This window comes from Desmodus rotundus, chromosome 5, assembly GCF_022682495.2.
Source record: "Desmodus rotundus isolate HL8 chromosome 5, HLdesRot8A.1, whole genome shotgun sequence".
NCBI classification, from domain to species: Eukaryota; Metazoa; Chordata; class Mammalia; order Chiroptera; family Phyllostomidae; genus Desmodus; species Desmodus rotundus.
Genome location: NC_071391.1, coordinates 94935903 through 94956224, shown reverse-complemented (window position 1 = coordinate 94956224; position 20322 = coordinate 94935903). Strand labels below are relative to the sequence as shown.

At 38.8% G+C, this 20322-nt stretch overlaps 1 protein-coding gene across 1 annotated transcript in view; it reads right to left on the bottom strand.

The window, feature by feature from the left end:
* SLC9A2 (solute carrier family 9 member A2) overlaps positions 1 to 20322 on the bottom strand; it is a 134661-nt gene that overhangs the window by 73160 nt on the left and 41179 nt on the right. The window contains exon 3 of the mRNA XM_024571862.4: positions 7455 to 7705. Coding sequence (XP_024427630.1) covers positions 7455 to 7705 — 251 coding nt within the window. The remainder of the gene's footprint in view (positions 1 to 7454; positions 7706 to 20322) is intronic.

Sequence of the window (20322 nt, the reverse complement as noted above, 5' to 3'; positions counted from 1 at the left end):
ACTGAAAGTGAAGGGCTAAAAACAAATTTTCCAAGCAAACGGACAGGAAAAAAAAGCAGGAGAGGCAATACCCATATCAGACAAAATAGACTTCAAAAGAAGGGCCACAAAGAGAGACCCAGAAGGTCATTTCATAATACTCAAAGGAAGAATCCACAAAGAAGACATAAACAAAGACATTGTAAATATATCTGCACCCAACATAGGAGCACCCAAATACATAAAGAAAATCTTGGAGGACTTCAAGAAAGATATTGACAGCAACACAATTATACTAGGGGACTTTAACACCCCACTGTCAAAAGGGACAGATCTTCCAAACAAAATATCAACAAGGATATTGTGTCAATTAACAATACCCGAGATGAAGTGGAATTATAGAGGGAGCTCTTCATCCCAAAGAAGCAAAATACACATTCTTTTCGAGTGTACATAGAACATTTTCAAAGATAGACCAGATGAAAGGACACAAAGCAAGCCTCAACAATTCAAGACAATTGAAGTCATATCAAGCATTTTCTCTGACCACAAGGGACTGACACTAGAAACCAACCCCAAAGGAAAAAAGCCAAAACACTCAAAATCATGGAGATGGAACAGGAAGCTATTAAACAATGAATGGGTCAAGAATGAGATTAGGGAAGAAATCAAAAACTTTCTGGAAACAAATGGAAATGAACTCACAACAACCCAAAACCTATGGGACACAGCAAAGGCAGTCCGGGAGGGAAGTTAATAGAGATATAGTCCTACCTTAAAAAGATAGAAACATTCAAACAAACAACCTAGCCCTATGCCTACAACAACTCAAGGAATAATAACAAAGACAGCCCCGAGCAAGCAGAAGAAAATAACCAATATCAGAGCAGAGTTAAATGACATAGAAACTAAAAGCACAATTCTAAGGATCAATGAATCCAGGAGCTGGTTCTTTGAAAAGATATACAAAATCGACAAGCATTTAAGTAGGCTCATCAAGGAAAAAAGAGGATCCAAATAAACACAATTAAAAATGAAAGAGGAGAGATTACAACTGATACCACAGAAGTACAAAGGATGGTAAAAAGTTACTGCGAAGAACTGTATGCCAAGAAATTTGAAAACCTAGGTGAAATGGGCACATTTCTAGAAAAATATAATCTTCCAGAACTGAATGAAGAAGAAGCAGAAAACCTGAACAGACCAATAACAGGCAAAATTGAAGCAGTCATCAAAAAAACTCCCAACACACAAAAGCCCTGAACCAGATGGTTTCACAGGAGAATTCTACAAAGCATTTAAGGAAGAGCTAACCCCTATCCTTCACAGACTATTCGAAAAAATCCAAACTGATGGAAGACTCCCGAACTCCTTTTATGAAGCCAGCATCATCCTAATCCCAGAACCAGCTAAAGACACAACGAGGAAAGAAAACTTCAGGCCAATATCGCTGATGAACATACACACTAAAATTCTCAACAAAATATTGGCAAACGCATCCAGCAATACATTAAAAAGATCATACATCATGACCAAGTGGGATTCATCCCAGGGCTGAAGGATAGTACAATATTCGCAAATAAATAAACGTAATACATCACATAAACAACGGCAAATACAAAAATCACATGATCATATCAATAGATGTCGAAGAAGCGTTTGATAAGATACAGCACCCATTTCTGATAAAAACCCTCAGCAAAGTGGGAATAAAGGGAGCATTCCTCAACATAATACAGGCCATATATGAGACACCTATAGCCAACATCATACTAAATGGACAAAAACTTAGAGCATTTTGATCTTACTAAGACCAGGAACAAGATAAGGATGCCCTCTCTCACCACTCCTATTCAACATAGTATTGGAAGTCTTAGCCACAGCAATCAGACAAGAAAAAAAAATAAAAGGAATCCAAATTGGAAAGGAGGAAATGAAACTGTCACTGTTTACAGATGACATGATAGTGTACATGGAAAATCTTATAGACTCCACCAAAAAACTGCTTGACCTAATAAACAAATTTGGCAAAACAGCTAGATACAATGTCTGTATTCAGAAATCAAAGGCATTTTTGTATGTCAACACTGAAATATCAGAAACAGAAATCAGGAAAAAATCCCATTTGATATAGCAACAAGAAAAATAAAATACCTAGGAATAAACCTAATCAAGGAGGTAAAATACCTGTACTCAGAAAACTACACAACATTGAAGAAAGAAATCAAGGAAAACACATCTAATGGAAGCATGCCCCATGTTCATGGATCAGAAGAATTAACATCATCAGAATGTCCATACTACCCAAAGCAATTTATACATTCAATATAATCCCTATTGAAGTACCCATGACATATTTCACAGATATAGAACAAATATTTCAGAAATTTATATGGAACCATAAACAACCCTGAATAGCTACGGCAATTTTGAGACAGAGGAATAAAATAGGAGGGATCACAATATCTGATATCAAACTGTATTACAAGGCATTGTACTGGCATAAGAACAGACACATAGACCAGTGGAACAGAACAGAGAGCCCAGTAATAAACCCAGGTCTTTATGGTCAATTAATATTTGACAAAGGGAAAAAGCACAAAATGGAATAAAAATAGTGTCTTCAACAATTGGTGTTGGGAGATATGGACAGCTACCTGTAAAAAAATGAAACTCCATCACCAACTTACGACATACATGAAAATAAACTCAAGATGGATAAAAGACTTAAATATAAGTCATAACACCATAAATGTCCTAGAGGAGAACATAGGCAGGAAAATCTCAGATATTCCACGCAGCAATATCTTCAATGATGTGTCCCCCTAAAGCAAGGGACAGAAAGGAAACAATAAAGAAATGGGACCTCGTCAAAATAAAAAGCTTCTGCAAGACTAAAGAAAACAGCATTAAAATATAAAGAGAACCAAGTATAAGAGAAAACATATTTGCCAATGATACCTCAGACAATGGCCCGACCTCCAAAATATATAAAGTACTCACATGACTCCACTCCAGGAAGATAAACAACCCAATTAAAAATGGGCAAAGGACTTGAACAGACCCTTCTGCAAAGAGGATGTTCAGAGGGCCCAGAGACATATGAAGAGATGCTCAGCATCACTAGCCATCAGAGAGATGCAAATTAAAACCACAATGAGATACCACTTCACACCAGTCAGAATGGCCATCATAAACAAATCAACAAGTGTTGGACAGGATGTGGAGAAAAGGGAACCATTTGGCACTGTTGGTGGGAATGCAGACTGGTGCAGCCACTGTGGAAAGCAGTATGGAATTTCCTCAGAAAACTAAAAATGGAACTGCCTTTTGACCTGGAAATTCCACTGCTGGGATTATATCTTAAGAATCCTGAAACACCAATCCAAAAGAACCTATGCACCCCAATGTTCATAGTCCTACAATGTACAATAGCCAAGTACTGGAAGAAACCTAAGTGCCCATCAGTAAATGAGGGGATCAAAAAACTACATTACATTTACACAATGGAATTCTAAGCAACAGAAAGAAAGAAGAAACTCCTACCCTTTGTGACAGCATGGATGGAACTGGAGAGCATTATCCTAAGTGTAATGAGACAGGCGGTAAAAGACAAATACCACATGACCTCACCTTTAAGTGGAACCTAATCAACAAAACAAACAAGCAAGCAAAATATAACCAGAGACATTGAAATTAAGAGCAATCTGACAGTAACCAGAGGGGAGGTGGGAGGGGATAATGGGGTAAAGTGGGAAGAGTTTTCAGGAACAACTGTAAAGGTCACATAGACAAAAACAAGGGGGTGTGGAATCAAAGGAGGGAGGTGGGAATGGCTGGGGTGGAAGGGGGGGAAGAGGTGGAGGGTAAATGCAGACAACTGCAATTGAACAACAATAAAACAATTAAAAATTTTTAAATAAGTAAATAAAATAACTTTATAGGTAATCATACTGCAATATAGAAATGTATCAAATCAACACACTGTACACCTTAAGCATACACAATGCTATATGCCAATTATATCTCAATAAAAATATAAATAAATAATAATATTAATAAAAAGAAAAGAAAACAGGGTGTTACTTCTCAGCACACACTGCAACATGGACATGAATGGAATTCTAGATCCAAAACTGTTTAAATCTCCTTTGATGTCTTACTTCATGATCAGTTTATTATTTTACTGCAGAATGTACAGTGACAATAGTAGTTTAAATGTAATAAAGGACTTTTGTGTACACTAAGTTGTAAAATAAATGTTTACTTTGAAGTGGGAAACAAAAGTAGTGTTTTTCATCCAACAACAAACTACAGTAGGCAATGACCTGTGCTATTTACCAGGAATATGTGGCTTTATTTGCCCTGGTTTCCCAATTCCCAGAGCAAGTAAACCCATGAGCTCATCTTCACAGGAGATCAGGACTTGTAGCACAAGACTTGCAACTTTTGGGCCTCACAGTCATTTCCAAGCAGAGATGCACCAGGACACAAACCTCATCCAATACTCCACCTGTCCCCAATATACTGGATTGCTCCATCCCAATTCCTGCCTTTGAACATTAAGGAAATTGACAAATATGTTTAGATAACTGTGTGTGTACTCTATAACATTTACATATGCATACTGTGGAAATATAGTCAAGGTTCTAGTCAACACAATTGGTTGCTAGATTACTGCTGGGAAACTAGACGCAAGTCCCACCCCATCATTCTTTTAGGGACCTGGTAACTAGGGGGTCATACCCTCTCAATGACACTGGTCAAAAAACAGTGAGGAAACTGGAAGTCATACAAATGATATAAATAGCAACCAGGAAGATGCTGAACATTGCATTACTGGGTGAAACTGGATTAATATGTTGCTTTATTTAGGTTCTCTGTGAAACAGAAAACCACCCAACTCTTCAATTTACGGCTTTCATTACAATTGGGTTCATCTCCTTATACAGAGGCACTTGACTTCCTCCACCATAAATTTCATTTGCATCTGACAAAAAAGTGTGATAGAAGGCAGAAAACAAAATAGTCCTTAATCAAAGCATCACCTAAATCTGCAAGAGAAAACTTCCAGAACTAGACCTATGTTTACAACAGCAAAACTCTGAAAAAGTATAGCAGGCCTTTGCATAGGGTCTAGCATATATTAAGCTGTAAATAAATATTTGTCAAATATAAATATTTAAAGGCATTGCATTATTAATTATTTCTCACTGACCTCATGTTGGGTGTGAAAACACTATACTAGGCTTATTTTTGGAAGCTACAAAAACATCCACACTCATTGAGTAGCCTCCTTCAAAGTGACCCTCCAAAGGCTAACACTGGATCCAAACACCACAAGTCTTCAGCCAACATGTGAAACCTTTTGAGAACATCCTTCTGAATCACTTAATGAATGGTACACTAACTGATATTTAATAAAGAAATAATTTCCTGCCTTTACATTTCCTTCTTTATAACTATGCCTCTTTATTTAAAAAACTAAACTAAAATTACATGATTCATGCCTTATGCATTAAATATTGCTATGAATGGCATTAAGCTATTAATTAAAATAAAATCTATCACCCAGAATGAAGATTTTCTAATACTAAGATTATTCAAATGGATTCACATAAAAAATACCAGAATTCCAAGTACAGCTTAGGTAATGCAACCTTGTTGCAGTAAGTTTAGAGCATTGTTCTCACACATGGACATCACTAGATGCACATCAACTCAGAAAATTCTTGGTACCTGGCAGTCAACCCCAACAGTTGCATTACCACATTTCATATGAGAGCCAACAGGCAATGTTTAAGTAGTCTTCCATCTCAATACCAGATTGCTTCAGTATAAATCTGGCTGATGTATGTTTTCATTCCTTTGAAACAGAGTAAGAAAAAACTATTTTGAGTTGTTCTTAAAAGAACATAATTAATTGGGTTGTTTGTCTTCCTGGAGTGGAGTCCTGTGAGTTCTTTATATATTTTGGAGATTGAACCTTTGTCTGAGGTTTCATTGGCAAACATGTTTTCCCATACAGCTGGTTCTCTTTTCATTTTAATGCTTTTTTCTTTAGCCGTGAAGAAGCTTTTTTAATTTGATGAGGTCCCATTTCTTTATTGTTTCCTTTATGTCCCTTGCTCTAGGAGATATACCAGTGAAAATATTGCTGTGTGAAGTATCTGAGATTTTTCTGCCTATGTTTTCCTCTAGCTCTTTTATGGTGTCACAACTTATATTTGTCTTTTATTCACCTTGAATTTATTTTTGTGTATGGTGTAAGTTGATGATCGAGTTTCATTTTTTTACAGGTAGCCATCCAGATCTCCCAATACCATTTGTAGAAGACACTATTTTTATTCCATTTTATGCTTCTTTCCCCTTTGTCAAATATTAATTGACCATAGAGACCTGGGTTTATTTTTGGCCTCTCTATTGTGTTCCATTGGTCTATGTGTCTGTTCTGCCGCCAGTGCCAGGCAAAAGACCTGAACAGAAACATCTCCAGGGAGGATGTACAGAAGGCCCAGAGACATATGAAAAGATGCTCAGCATCACTAGCCATCAGAGAGATGCAAATTAAAACCACAATGAGATACCACTTCACACCAGTCAGAATAGCCATCATAAACAAATCAACAAGTGTTGGACAGGATGTGGAGAAAAGGGAACCCTAGTGCACTGTTGGTGGGAATGCAGACTGGTGCAGCCACTGTGGAAAGCAGTATGGAATTTCCTCAGAAAACTAAAAATGGAACTGCCTTTTGACCTGGAAATTCCACTGCTGGGATTATATCTTAAGAATCCTGAAACACCAATCCAAAAGAACCTATGCACCCCAATGTTCATAGCCCCACAATTTACAGTAGCCAAGTGCTGGGAGCAACCTAAGTGCCCATCAGTAAATGAGGGGATCAAAAAACTACATTACATTTACACAATGGAATTCTAAGCAACAGAAAGAAAGAAGAAACTCCTACCCTTTGTGACAGCATGGATGGAACTGGAGAGCATTATCCTAAGTGTAATGAGACAGGCGGTAAAAGACAAATACCATATGACCTCACCTTTAAGTGGAACCTAATCAACAAAACAAACAAGCAAGCAAAATATAACCAGGGACATTGAAATTAAGAGCAATCTGACAGTAACCAGAGGGGAGGTGGGAGGGGATGATGGCGGGGAAAATGGGAAGAGTTTTCAGGAACAACTATAAAGGTCACATAGACAAAACCAAGGAGGGTTGGAATCAGAGGAGGGAGGTGGGAATGGCTGGGGTGCAGGGGGGAAGAGGTGGAGGGTAAATGCAGAGAAATGTATATTGAACAACAATAAAATAATTGAACATAAGTTAAATAAAAATATTTAAAAATGTAATTAAACCTACTTTTTATATAACTTATTTAACTTTAACATGTTTACTTAGAATACATAAATCCAATGAAATGTGATCATTATTAGCTTTTAACAAAGAATTAAATACTTACGCCATGATACCTGAGAGGTGAAACATTTCGGCTGTAATATAGGACAAGTAACTGTACAGGAAGACAAAAAGTGGCTCGATCACCCGTATGTTATGTGTGAACCGAGTGGTAAATGCCGCTATAAATCCCAGGAAGATGCCAATCAACACACCACCAATCCCTACAACAAAGAAGTTGGCGATCCCAGCAAATATGTCAATGGTCTCAATGGTTTTCATCAGGCAGAAAGACTTGAACAAGTTGTACAGGACCTGTGGGAGAAAGAGAGTGCACTGTCAAGACTCCTACCCACTTATCATCATCACTGTGGCCACAGAACACTCTACCTATCCTTCTAGAAAGGACATTTCTTCTGTGTACCAAAGTGGATAGTTAATAGCAAAGACTGTGTATTTATTTATTTTAATATTATAGTTACTAGCTTTAAACAAAAGGCTGAGAACAGAGTATTGTCAGGAAAACTTTTTCTATAAGTGACTGAGAGAAGACTTCAACATTATTGTACAACTTACTCCTAAAACACCATTTTGAGATACCATCTGGAAGATTCTTTTGAATCAGTTGGTTGCCATCCAACACACCCTACTTGTGTTACTGCTGCCTGTAGCTGCTGCTGTGAATGTAGTTACCTTTCAAGGCCCTATTGTGGAGCAATGCCATGGAAGAACCCACCTATCAGTACAGGTGCCCTACCTAAGGACACCTTCCTCCCAGGCCACCAAGGGCCTCACTCTTAACTCCTCCTCCTCTCCCTGCCCACACATACACATTTGACATATCATGAAACCCAAAGGAATTTTCTCAAAGAGGCCACAACCTGTGGTGTGTGTGTGCATGTGTGCATATATGTGTGTGCAATAACTTCATATGTATTTTGTGCCTCTAAAGTAATGAGACTACACTGTTGCTTGGTTTCTCAAAATTCTATAGTCTTTACATGGTTTTACTTTAATTAAAGCTTCAAAATGCTAGGCACTTCACATCTGCTGCATAAAATGCTTTCAAACACATTTCTGAGGGCCACTGAGCCAACTGAAATGTGAAGTGATGGCTTGCGCCCTACCACTTCTTCCACAAACCAGAAAGTAAAAAACAAGCCAAGCAGGTGCCCTACTTCTTTCTCAGTGACATTTACAGCCAGAATCTCCAGGGAACTGGCTGAGAAGACACTGGGGACACAGGCCTTTTAGAGTATAGGCTATGCTACCCCCTTACTTGGGTTGTGAGAAACTCAAAATTGAACCCATTCACCCACAGTCACACAAAATACCAGGCGTAATACCAGAACCCAGGGATCCCGACCTATTGGGTAAGTCTTTCATGTTTCACCTATGGGAGAGTGAGTCAGAATCTCCCTGCTAACCAGAGTGTGTCCTGGAGAAAACCATCTCATTTTTTCCTACCTCATCAATGATCCTTTCTAGCTAACACATTGCAGGTTTTGTATATATATATATTTTTTACTCTTTTTTTTCTACTGGATCATAAACTCCTTGTAGTCAAGCATCACACCTTATTATGATTTACTTGTTTCATGTTGCCTAGTAGATGACAATAAATACCTGTTTGTTTTGGAAAAAAACTGGATTAATACTTAGAAAGCAGTGAGCTTTTCTTTTTTTTCCCAATTGTTGGTATAACACTCAAGAGCATTTGATATAGTACTACCAAGAAATAACTTGAATAAGAACAGAAAAAAGTAACTCACTCGCCTGAGGACTTAAATATCTTGAAGTTATGTATCATCATTTGCCAGAAAAAAAACTGGCTTCAAGTAGCAGCCTCTTTCTACTTTAACCAGAGGCCTTCTGTACACATCAGATTTCATCAGCATCAACAAGCCACAATTGCTTCCTGAGAAAGGATCAGAGATGTACTATTTATACCCCTTCCCTCCAAGCAGCAAAGGCCAGGAGGTAATGGTCACCTGCTGCCTGAAGATCAAGATAGATATCTGGCCACTTGAGCACTGCAATTCTGTCCCCTCCCTGCCTCCCACTTGCACCAGCAAATCACAGCTCTCTGTTCTTTAATGCCCCTCCAGCCACCACAAGACTCACTTCCTCTAAATTCTGCTATTCCATTTTCCACTCTCAAGTTTAAATTCTTTGACTGCCTGATTTTGGAATGCTCCACACATTTGACACACTTTTTTAAAAAAATTTGCTTTCCAATATGCTTTAAGTCTGGGAGACGGTCTCATCACCACTCCACAAAACATGCCATGCTTGTTCATCTCTTGTTTCCTTCCCATGGTTATTCTTGGTAGAAACCCAGCCCATAAATCTAGGGAGCCTTTATCTGTCTTTCAAGGCCCAGCTGAAGCTGCTCTTCCTCTCTGGAGCCTGGATGGACCCCTACAGCCCTTGAAACTCACCCTTTCCTCTGCCCCTTGGCAACATAAAGACCTCCCAACCTATCAGTGTCTGCTGATATGCCATCTTGTGTTGTCAGGGCTGCTTGAGTGCCTACCTCATTTCCTAACAAAATTAGAAATTCCTTTTGCACAGAACCCTTGTCTCCTTCTCCTGTCTCTCATCTCCTCATCCCACCCCATCCAGCTGATTGGTGAGCCCTCCAAAAGAAGGAGCGACTGGCATATGTTCATACTCTCTCCAGAGCCACTTTCCTGGCAGCTCAATCCAATAAATCTATCCAAGGTATATTCTGTTTTTCATAGTGCTGTAGATTTTGCAAAGAGCCGAGCTGAGTCACAGGCACTTCACTCTAGAAACACTGGTCAGAAACTCTAGTTTGATCATTCTACTGCTTCAGCTTCCAGGACAATGTTACAATGAAATGTCTAAGGTAGAGACATTCCCTTGACAACCAGAAAGCTTTCCATATCCTCCCACCTGTTTGACACTGAACTTGAGACCTAGTTGTCAGAAATAGATCAAGTTCTTTTCATTACAACTGGCCACAACTCCCTTTAATCCAGTTAAATCCTTTAATTTTAACAGAAGGCAATCTATGCAGAAAAATACTTTTGGAGTTATAATTTATATCTGTAAAAGTATATGCATGTGGGGCTAAAGGTATGTCTCAAGTTTGTCTGTGCAAAGTGGACCTCAGTTGACACCTGTATTTTTAGAAGACTGAAATGCCAGTGATGTCTGTTTGCTAACTTCTGTAAAGAGCTTATTTGACAGCTGTGCACTTTCAAATATTTCTACTCATTATTATATTTTTAAAACACTTATAGATACTAAAGTTAGAAGTTATCTATTTTGAATTCAGATTTAAAATGTTCAATAATTCAGCAAAACCATAATGCAAAGATGTAAAAAATTCAAAGTTCTTTACCAGAATTTCCGTTCCAGAAAAATAGCTTTTAGGTCATTTTTTCTGATGTGAAACACAAAGAATAATCATCTTTTGGGTAAGGAATTTTGAATCTATTCAGCTATTTGCAAAAGCAAAATAAAGTGCCAAGTGGTCACTGTTTACTCTACAACTTCCTGAAGTTAAGTTCCACTGCACAGTGCATAGTGACTGCCCACAAGAGTGCATCCCTAGCCTATTTCCAAAGAGCCAGCTCTCCTTAACCAACCTTATTTGTGGTAGATTGAAGAAACTTTAAGTCTTCTTGGAAAATGTATTAGAATATTCAATGGTTGAATTAACATGTTCTAGAAATGATGTTGGAAATTACCATGTAAATATATGTCATTTGATTATGAACTACTGTTGAAATAGCAGGACTTCTCAAATAACTAAGAAACTAAATAATCTTTTCCTAATACAGGAAATTTTAAATGTTTTCCTAAAATATTCAGTATAAGGGAGAGCACAAAAATCCTTTTTAAGAAGCTCACCTTTATTTATTTATTTTTTTAAAGATTTTATTTATTTGAAGACGGCGGCGAGATAGGTGGGAGCAGAATTCACTTCCCCTCAACACCAGTGAAACACCTATCTGATCTGAGTTACAGAGCGAACAGCCAACGGTATTCCAGCATATATGAAGATCGGAGACCAAAGACAGAGGACACTGAAAGATCTGATGGTAAGAAATAAGGTCCCTGGGACCAGCGAAGGGACCAAGGCCCCTGAAGCCCCAGCCCGGGCACAGGGTCTGCTGCAGGATTCTTGGGAGAGAGCCAGGCTAAGCTGTGTGAGCAGCCAGGTGCTTGTGTGGACCAGGGGGGCTTGAATAGGAAGAATTTCTCAAACAGAAAAAGAAAATAGAGGCACTCAGCAGCTAATTAGAGAACTCTTCACAGCAGCCCTGGCCTCTGGCGCCCCTCCCCCCTCAGCCCCTTGATGGTGAACTCGGGAATAAGCGGCCCCAGTGCTCACCTGAAGACCGGTTGTGCGCACCCAGATTAGCGGACTGGGGGCCCACACCTGAAACCTCGGGTGGGGGCGCACCGGGAGCAGAGGCTAGCTGCCCCACACACAGGCCCAAAGCAGCAGACACGCTGGCCCCCTCGACTCAGGCTCAGAGCTGCGGACAAGCTGGCAGAGCGCAACCCAGGCCCAAAGCAGCAAATCTGCTGATCAATGGCCTGGCTGCCTGCTAGGGACCACACCTAAAAGCACCGGTTCTGAACAACTCCTACCTAGCCCCTGCTCACAGAGCCCTGCAGGGCCTACTGGCTCTCTAGGACTAAGGCAGAACACCCAGCAGAGGGGAGCTGCAGGACTAGGGGAGACTGCATTTCCCAGAAAGGCTCCACCCAGTAGAGGGCTGAACTACCCCATAGCAGCACCAAGAGCCCCTAGCATCTAAGACAGTAAAGAGCAAGAAGGGGGAGTGTGAGTTGCCCCTAATTGGTGCAACTCAAGGACAGCACAACTGGTGAACTAAAGGACTAGTGGGGAGCAGAAGGACCCTCAGGAACTGGACTGGAGGCTGAACAACAGCAAAGAGTGTGGCTCAGGAAGGGAGAAAAGTGAAACCAATCCTTCCAACCACCCCCTCCCATTCCACACACAGGAAGACCAGCAGAACTAACCTGACCAGTTTAAAGCCAGCAGAAGACTTTTTTTTTCTTTCTTTCCTCCTTTCCCCCTGAATTCCTTCTTCCTTTCTGTCCTTCTTTCTGTTTTTTATTCCTTCTCCCTTCCATCCTTTACGTTTTTTATTCCTTCTTCCTGCCTTCTTTTATTTATTCTTTTGTTTTAATTTTTGTTAAAATTCCTTCTTATCTTGCCTCCAATCTTTCTTTATGCCTTCTTCCTTCCTTCCTTTCCTTTTCTATTTCCTTTTTCCCTCCTTCCTTTATTTTTTTTTCTTCTTCCTACCCCCTTTCTCTTTTTCCCACAGGTGAGACAATAAAACCTGGAGTGCTGAAAAGACCAGAGTTAGATCATGTTAAACCCATAAACGTCAGCTCAAGACCAGTGAGCACAGAGGAATAAGGAGACAGCGCTACTGAATCGCATTGGCATTCTACCATAGAAGTTCATACCATAAAACCAGGGAGTCAGAATAGATCAATTTAAGAAGCAGAGGCTAACAAGAAGAGTCTCACAAACAATGGGAAGAAAAAGAAACAATACCCAAATGAAAGGAAAGGAGGAAGCCTCAGAAAGAATGCTAACTGAAAAAGAGGCAAGTGAACTATCAGACACTGAGTCAAAGCAATGGTTATCAGGAAGCTCACTGAGCTCACAGAGAACTACCAGAAACTACAGGGAAACTACAATGAACTGACAAGAAACTATATCAAAATGAAAAAGGAAATAGAAACTATCAACAAGGGCCAAGATGAAATGAAGAATACAATTTCTGAAATGAAGAACACAGTAGAAGGAATGAAGAGCAGACTTGATGAAGCAGAGGATCCAATCAGCGAGATGGGGGACAAAGTAGAAAAAAAAAACACCCAGAAAGAGCAAGAAAAGGAAAAGAGGCTCAGAAAGAATGAAGAGGGATTAAGGGAAATGCAGGACAACATGAAATGTAACAATATCCGTATAATAGGAATACCAGAAAGAGAAGAAGAAGAGCAAGGGATGGAAAACCTGTTTGAAAGCAATGATGGAAAATTCCCCTAATCTGATGAGAGAAAAAGTCATACAAATCCAGGAAACTCAGAGAGTCCAACGCAAGAGGAACCCAAAGAGACCCACTGCAAGATACATCATAATTAAAATGGAAAACTTCCTAGACAAAGAGAGGATCTTAAAGGCAACAAGGGAGAAACAGGAAGTAACGTACAAGGAGCCCCAATAAGGTTACCAACTGACTTCTCAATGGAAATGCTCCAAGCCAGAAGAGAATGGCAAAAAATATTCCAAGTAATGAGAACCACAGGCCTGCAACCAAGATACTTTACCCAGCAAGGCTCTCAATCAAGATAGAAGGCCAAATAAAGAGTTTCCCAGACAAAAGAAGTCTAGAAGAATACACTTCCACCAACCAGCTCTGCAAGAAATGCTAAAGGGACTGCTTTAAGGAAAGGAAGGAAAAGAGAAAGAGAGAGGAACACAGGTATGATAAAATGGCAATGAATAGCTACCTATTGATAATAACCTTTAACATAAATGAATTAAATGTTCCAATCAAAAGACATAGAATAGCTGAATGAATAAGAAAACATGACCCACACATATGCTGCCTACAAGAGACCCATCTAAGGACAAAAGACTTATACAGACTGAAAGTGAAGGGCTAAAAACAAATTTTCCAAGCAAACGGACAGGAAAAAAAAGCAGGAGAGGCAATACCCATATCAGACAAAATAGACTTCAAAAGAAGGGCCATAAAGGGAGACCCAGAAAGTCACTTCATAATACTCAAAGGAAGAATCCACCAAGAAGACATAAACATTGTAAATATATATGCACCCAAAATAGGAGCACCCAAATACATAAAGAAAATCTTGGAGGACTTCAAGAAAGATATTGACAGCAACACAATTATACTAGGGGACTTTAACACCCCACTGTCAAAAATGGACAGGTCTTCCAAACAAAATATCAACAAGGATATTGTGTCAATTAACAATACCTGAGATGAAATGGAATTAACTGATATATAGAGGGAGCTTTTCATCCCAAAGAAGCAAAATACACATTTTTTTCAAGTGTACATGGAACATTTTCAAAGATAGACCACATGATAGGACATAAAGCAAGCCTCAACAATTCAAGACAATTGAAGTCATATCAAGCATTTTCTCTGACCACAAGGGACTGAAACTAGAAACCAACCCCAAAGGAAAAAACCCAAAACACTCAAAATCATGGAGACTGAACAGGAAGCTATTAAACAATGAATGGGTCAAGAACAAGATTAAGGAAGAAATCAAAAACTTTCTGGAAACAAATGAAAATGAACTCATAACAACCCAAAACCTATGGGACACAGCAAAGGCAGTCCTGAGAGGGAAGTTCATAGCAATACAGGCCTACCTTAAAAAGATAGAAACATTTCAAACAAATAACCTAACCCTATGCCTACAAGAACTGGAGGGACAACAACAAAGACAGCCCAGAGCAAGCAGAAGGAAGGAAATAACCAAGATCAGAGCAGAGTTAAATGACCTAGAGACTAAAAGCACAATTCTAAGGATCAATGAATCCAGGAGCTGGTTCTTTGAAAAGATAAACAAAATTGACAAGCCTTTAAGTGGGCTCATGAAGAAAAAAAGACAGAGGATCCAAATAAACACAATTAGAAATAAAAGAGGAGAGATTACAACTGATACCACAGAAATATACAAATGATTGTAAGAAATTACTACAAAGAACTGTATGCCAAGAAATTTGAAAACCTAGGTAAAATGGACATATTTCTACAAAAATATAATCTTCCAAAACTGAATGAAGAAGAAGCAGAAAACCTGAACAGACCAGTAACAGCACAGGAAATTGAAGCAGTCATCAAAAAACTCCCACACAAAAGCCCTGGACCAGATGGTTTCACAGGAGAATTCTACAAAGCATTTAAGGAAGAGCTAACCCCTATCTTTCACAGACTATTCAAAAAATCCAAACTGATGGAAGACTCCCAAACTCCTTTTATGAAGCCAGCATCGTCCTAATCCCAAAACCAGATAAAGAACAACGAAGAGAGAAAACTTCAGTCCAATATCACTGATGAACATACACACTAAAATTCTCAACAAAATATTGGCAAACCACATCCAGCAATACAGTAAAAAGATCATACACCATGACCAAGTGGGATTCATCCCAGTGATGCAAGGATGGTACAATATTAGTAAATCAATAAACATAATACATCACATCAACAACAGCAAAGAAAAAAATCACATGATCATATCAATAGATGGGAAAAAGCATTTGATAAGATACAGCACCCATTTCTGATAAAAACACTCAGCAAAGTGGGAATAGAAGGAGCATTCCTCAACATAATAAAGGCCATATATGAGAGACCTACAGCAAACATCATACTCAATGGAAAAAAATTTGGAGCTTTCCCACTAAGATCAGGAACAAGACAAGGATGCCCTCTCTCACCACTCCTATTCAACATAGTATTGGAAGTCCTAGCCACAGCAATCAGACAAGAAAAAGCAATAAAAGGCATCCAAATTGGAAAGGAGGAAATGAAACTGTCACTGTTTGCAGATGACATGATAGTGTACATGGAAAATCTTATAGACTCCACCAAAAAACTGCTTGACCTAATAAACGAATTTGGCAAAACAGCTAGATACAATGTCTGTATTCAAAAGTCAAAGGCATTTTTGTATGTCAACACTGAAATATCAGAAACAGAAATCAGGAAAAAATCCCATTTGATATAGCAACAAGAAAAATCAAGTACCTAGGAGTAAACCTAACCAAGGAGGTAAAAGACCTGTACTCAGAAAACTACACAACACTGAAGAAAGAAATTAAGGAAGACACAAACAAATGGAAGCATCTACCATGCTCATGAATTGGAAGAATTAACATCATCAAAATGGCCATACTACCCAAAGCAATTTATAGATTCAATGCAATCCCTATTAGAGTACCCATGACATATTTCACAGATATAGAACAAACATTTCAAAAATTTATATGGAACCATAAATGACACCAAATAGCTGCAGCAATTTTGAGAAAGAAGAACAAAGCAGGATGGATCTCAATACCTGATATCAAACTGTGTTACAAGGCCACTGTAATCAAAACAGCCTGGTACTGGCATGAGAACAGGCACATAGACCGATGGAACAGAACAGAGAGCCTAGAAATAAACTCAAGTCTTTATGGTCAATTAATATTTGACAAAGGAGGCAGAAGCATAATATGGAGGAAAAACAGCCTCTTCAACAGATGGTGTTGGGAGATCTGGACAGTACATGCAAAAAAATGAAACTCGATCACCAACTTACGCCATACAAAAAATAAACTCAAGATGGATAAAAGACTTAAATATAAGTCATAACACCATAAAAGTCCTAGAGGAAAACATTGGCAGGAAAATCTCAGACATTCCACGCAGCAACTTCCTCACAGACATGTCCCCTTAAGCAAGGGACATAAAGGAAAGAATAAACAAATGGAACCTCATCAAAATAAAAAGCTTCTGCATGGCTAAAGAAAACAGCACCAAATTACAAAGAGAATCCACAGTATGGGAAAACATATTTTCCAATGATACCTCAGACAAGGACCTGATTTCCAAAATATATAAAGAATCACACGACTCCACTCCAGGAAGACAAACAACCCAATTGAAAAATGGGCAAAGGACTTGAACAGACACTTCTCCAAGGAAGACATGCAGAGGACCCAGAGACATATGAAAAGATGCTCAGCATCACTAGGCATCGGAGAGATGCAAATTAAAACCACAATGAAGTACCATTTCACACCAGTCAGAGTGGCTAACATAAACAAATCCACAAACAAATGTTGGAGAGGATGTGCAGAAAAGGGAACCCTAGTGCACTGTTGGTGGGAATGCAGACTGGTGAGGCCACTGTGGAAAACAGTATGGAATTTCCTCAGAAAACTAAAAATGGAACTGCCCTCTGACTAAGCAATTCTGCTGCTGGGATTATACCCTAAGAATCCTGAAACACCAATCCAAAAGAACCTGTGCACCCCAATGTTCATAGGAGCACAATGTACAATAGCCAAGTACTGGAAGCAACCTAAGTGCCCATCAGCAAATGAGTGGATTCAAAAACTATGGTATATTTACACAATGGAATTCTATGCAGCAGAGAGAAAGAAGGAGCTTATACCCTTTGCAACAGCATGGATGGAACTGGAGAGCATTATGTTAAGTGAAATAAGCCAGACAGTGAGGGACAAATACCATATGATCTCACCTTTAACTGGAACATAATAAATAGAAGAAAAAAGGAAACCAAATATAACCAGAGACATTGAAGTTAAGAACAATCTAACAATGGGCTGGGTGGAGTGGGGAGGGGACAGTGAGGAGAGGGATTTACAGGAACTACTATAAAGGACACATGGACAACACCAAGGGGGAGGGTGGAGGTGGTGGAGGGAGGCGGGTTCAGCTAGGGTGGAGTGGAGGGATTGGGAGAAAAGGCACACTACTGTAATTGAATAACAATACAAAATTAAAACTTAAAAATAATTTAAAAAATATATATTTTATTTGTTTGTTTTGAGAGAGTGGAAGGGAGAAATAAGGAGAGGTAGAGAAACTTCATTGTGTGAGAGAAACATTGATGGTTTGCCTCTCAGCCTGCATCCTAGGCATGTGCCCTGACTGGGAATCAAACCAGTGACCTTTGGTTCATAGGCCGGTGCTCAATACACTGAGCCACACCAGCCAGAACACTTTTATTTATTTATTTTTTGACTGTCATTTTTTCCATTAATTCTAAACTAGTATTACCCTAGAAAGTAACACAAAGAGATTGATTGCAGTCATACACTATCAATTTCTCTTTGCTTTGAGCCATTTTAAAGTAGATTTCCTACCCTTCAACTCTTCTAGCTCTACATTTAATTTACCATGACTTGGGAAAGGAATTAATTGTGCTGCCCTACAATTTCACTTGCCATCTAGACTACATTTTTAACATTAATTCTCTCTGTTAATCTCCACCCTTCTGGCTGCAACTCATAGCTACTCATCATTTTCACTGTATGCAGCATGGTCCATCTTTTTTATACCTTTCTCTATTCCATGAGTTTCTTCAACCTCTCCTAGAGGTGAGACTAGATGAATAAGTAAAAAAATCTTCCATAAAACATGACTACTCTATTCTTTGAGGGAACCTGTCTCAGAGGCAAAATCATAATTTTTATACCATTCTTCTAATTGTTTCTAACACCTGGTCAATTCAATCCACTATTTAACCTGTTTAGGGAAAGAAATATTTGGTGGTTTATTCTTTAGCATTAGGTAGGCAAACCACTGGGCATGTCCTTTTATTTTGTGGGTGTGGATTTAAGGGTCAACCCAGGATATATAACCTACCAAGGAAGGCTCTTTCATGTAAAACCATACAGTCATTCTGACTTATAGTCATTGGCCTTGTAACAAGGGCTTCCACACCTAAAGAGCATCTATGCCCTTTCTCTGCCTTTGTCTTCCTGCCTGTATGAGAATGGCAGACCCTCGATTTGGCCCATTGCCCTCTCTGAGTCAATCCTGCCTCTCTCTCCAACGAACCTCATTTGATGGCTTTTTACCTCTTGATAGGAAGCACAGGATGTGCTTCTGGAAGGCCTGGAGCCTGCACACACTTTAAACAGTAGCTTAGCCAGATAGTTTCCTGAGATGTGATTCTATACAAATTCAAAGAATGGACACTGAGGCATTTAAATGAGAAATCTTAGAAGAGAAGAGAAAGCAGTGTAAAGGCACGGTTTATCATTCTGAAACTGACCTGACTTTGCTACACTGTTCTAGAAGGAAGCAGCAAAGTGTGATGATTCTTGGCAAAGTTTCCTTTACAGTAAATAGATCTAAAAATGCCATATTGAACTTTCCACAGTCTCCCCGAATAAGGGTATATACCAAACATAATTCATAACATAAAACTTGATGTCTTCAGAAATTAGAAAAAGTTCTAAAATATCTTCCTTGTTATGTCAGTTTTCCAGTTAAAATTTAAAATTGGTGAGTTAATGACTAATCACTGTTTGTGAATAATAAAATAAATGAGGTAGATTTTGTTACTTGAGTTAGCTGTCTTGACACTGTCATAACAGCTATTCTAAAAAAATGGGAATTCCTTATTAATAAATTATTTTCTACAAAATAATATCCACATGGCATTAATGAACATTCTTCAAGATGATATTATATCCAGTTGAGGGGGCTGGATATGGACTAACAGAGGATAATGTTTGGTTTCTATGTTAACTTTTAAATGAATCAGGGATAGCATCTTAATAACAGGAATTAATGGGAGGTGTAATATGAATTACCTAAAGTACTCAAACACACTTTACTTAATAAACTTTCTCTCAATTTACTCAATTTTCTTGTTTGCAAAATGGGAAGAAGATGTATTTCATAGGTTGTCAAAAAGACCTGAGCACAAGGCAAGCATTCACAACAGGTTAATGGTATCATCAGTATCATGGTTACTACTACAGAATTGTGACCACCATAAAACAGCATCACCCATGCTCACTAACTGGGTACCCAATGCAGGGTGACCTGAGTGAGTTTAACTGGTGGGGAGCTCTTTGTAGGCCTGTACTCAGAAGACAGGGTGGGGGTAAATTCTGCTAACATTGTGATCATAACAGCCTCTGACTCCAATTTTGTGTCAATTGATAAGAATTAAAAATAATTTGCATTTTTAATAAATACGCACTTATGGGGAAATGGTGGAGACCAGAAAAATGCTGGCTGAGTAGCAAGAAGTAAGTTCTGTGATGAAAACTTTTCCTACAATCATAAAATAAAGAAACCATCCCCAGAGAGAGAATGGCACTTAATATCTTTTCACTT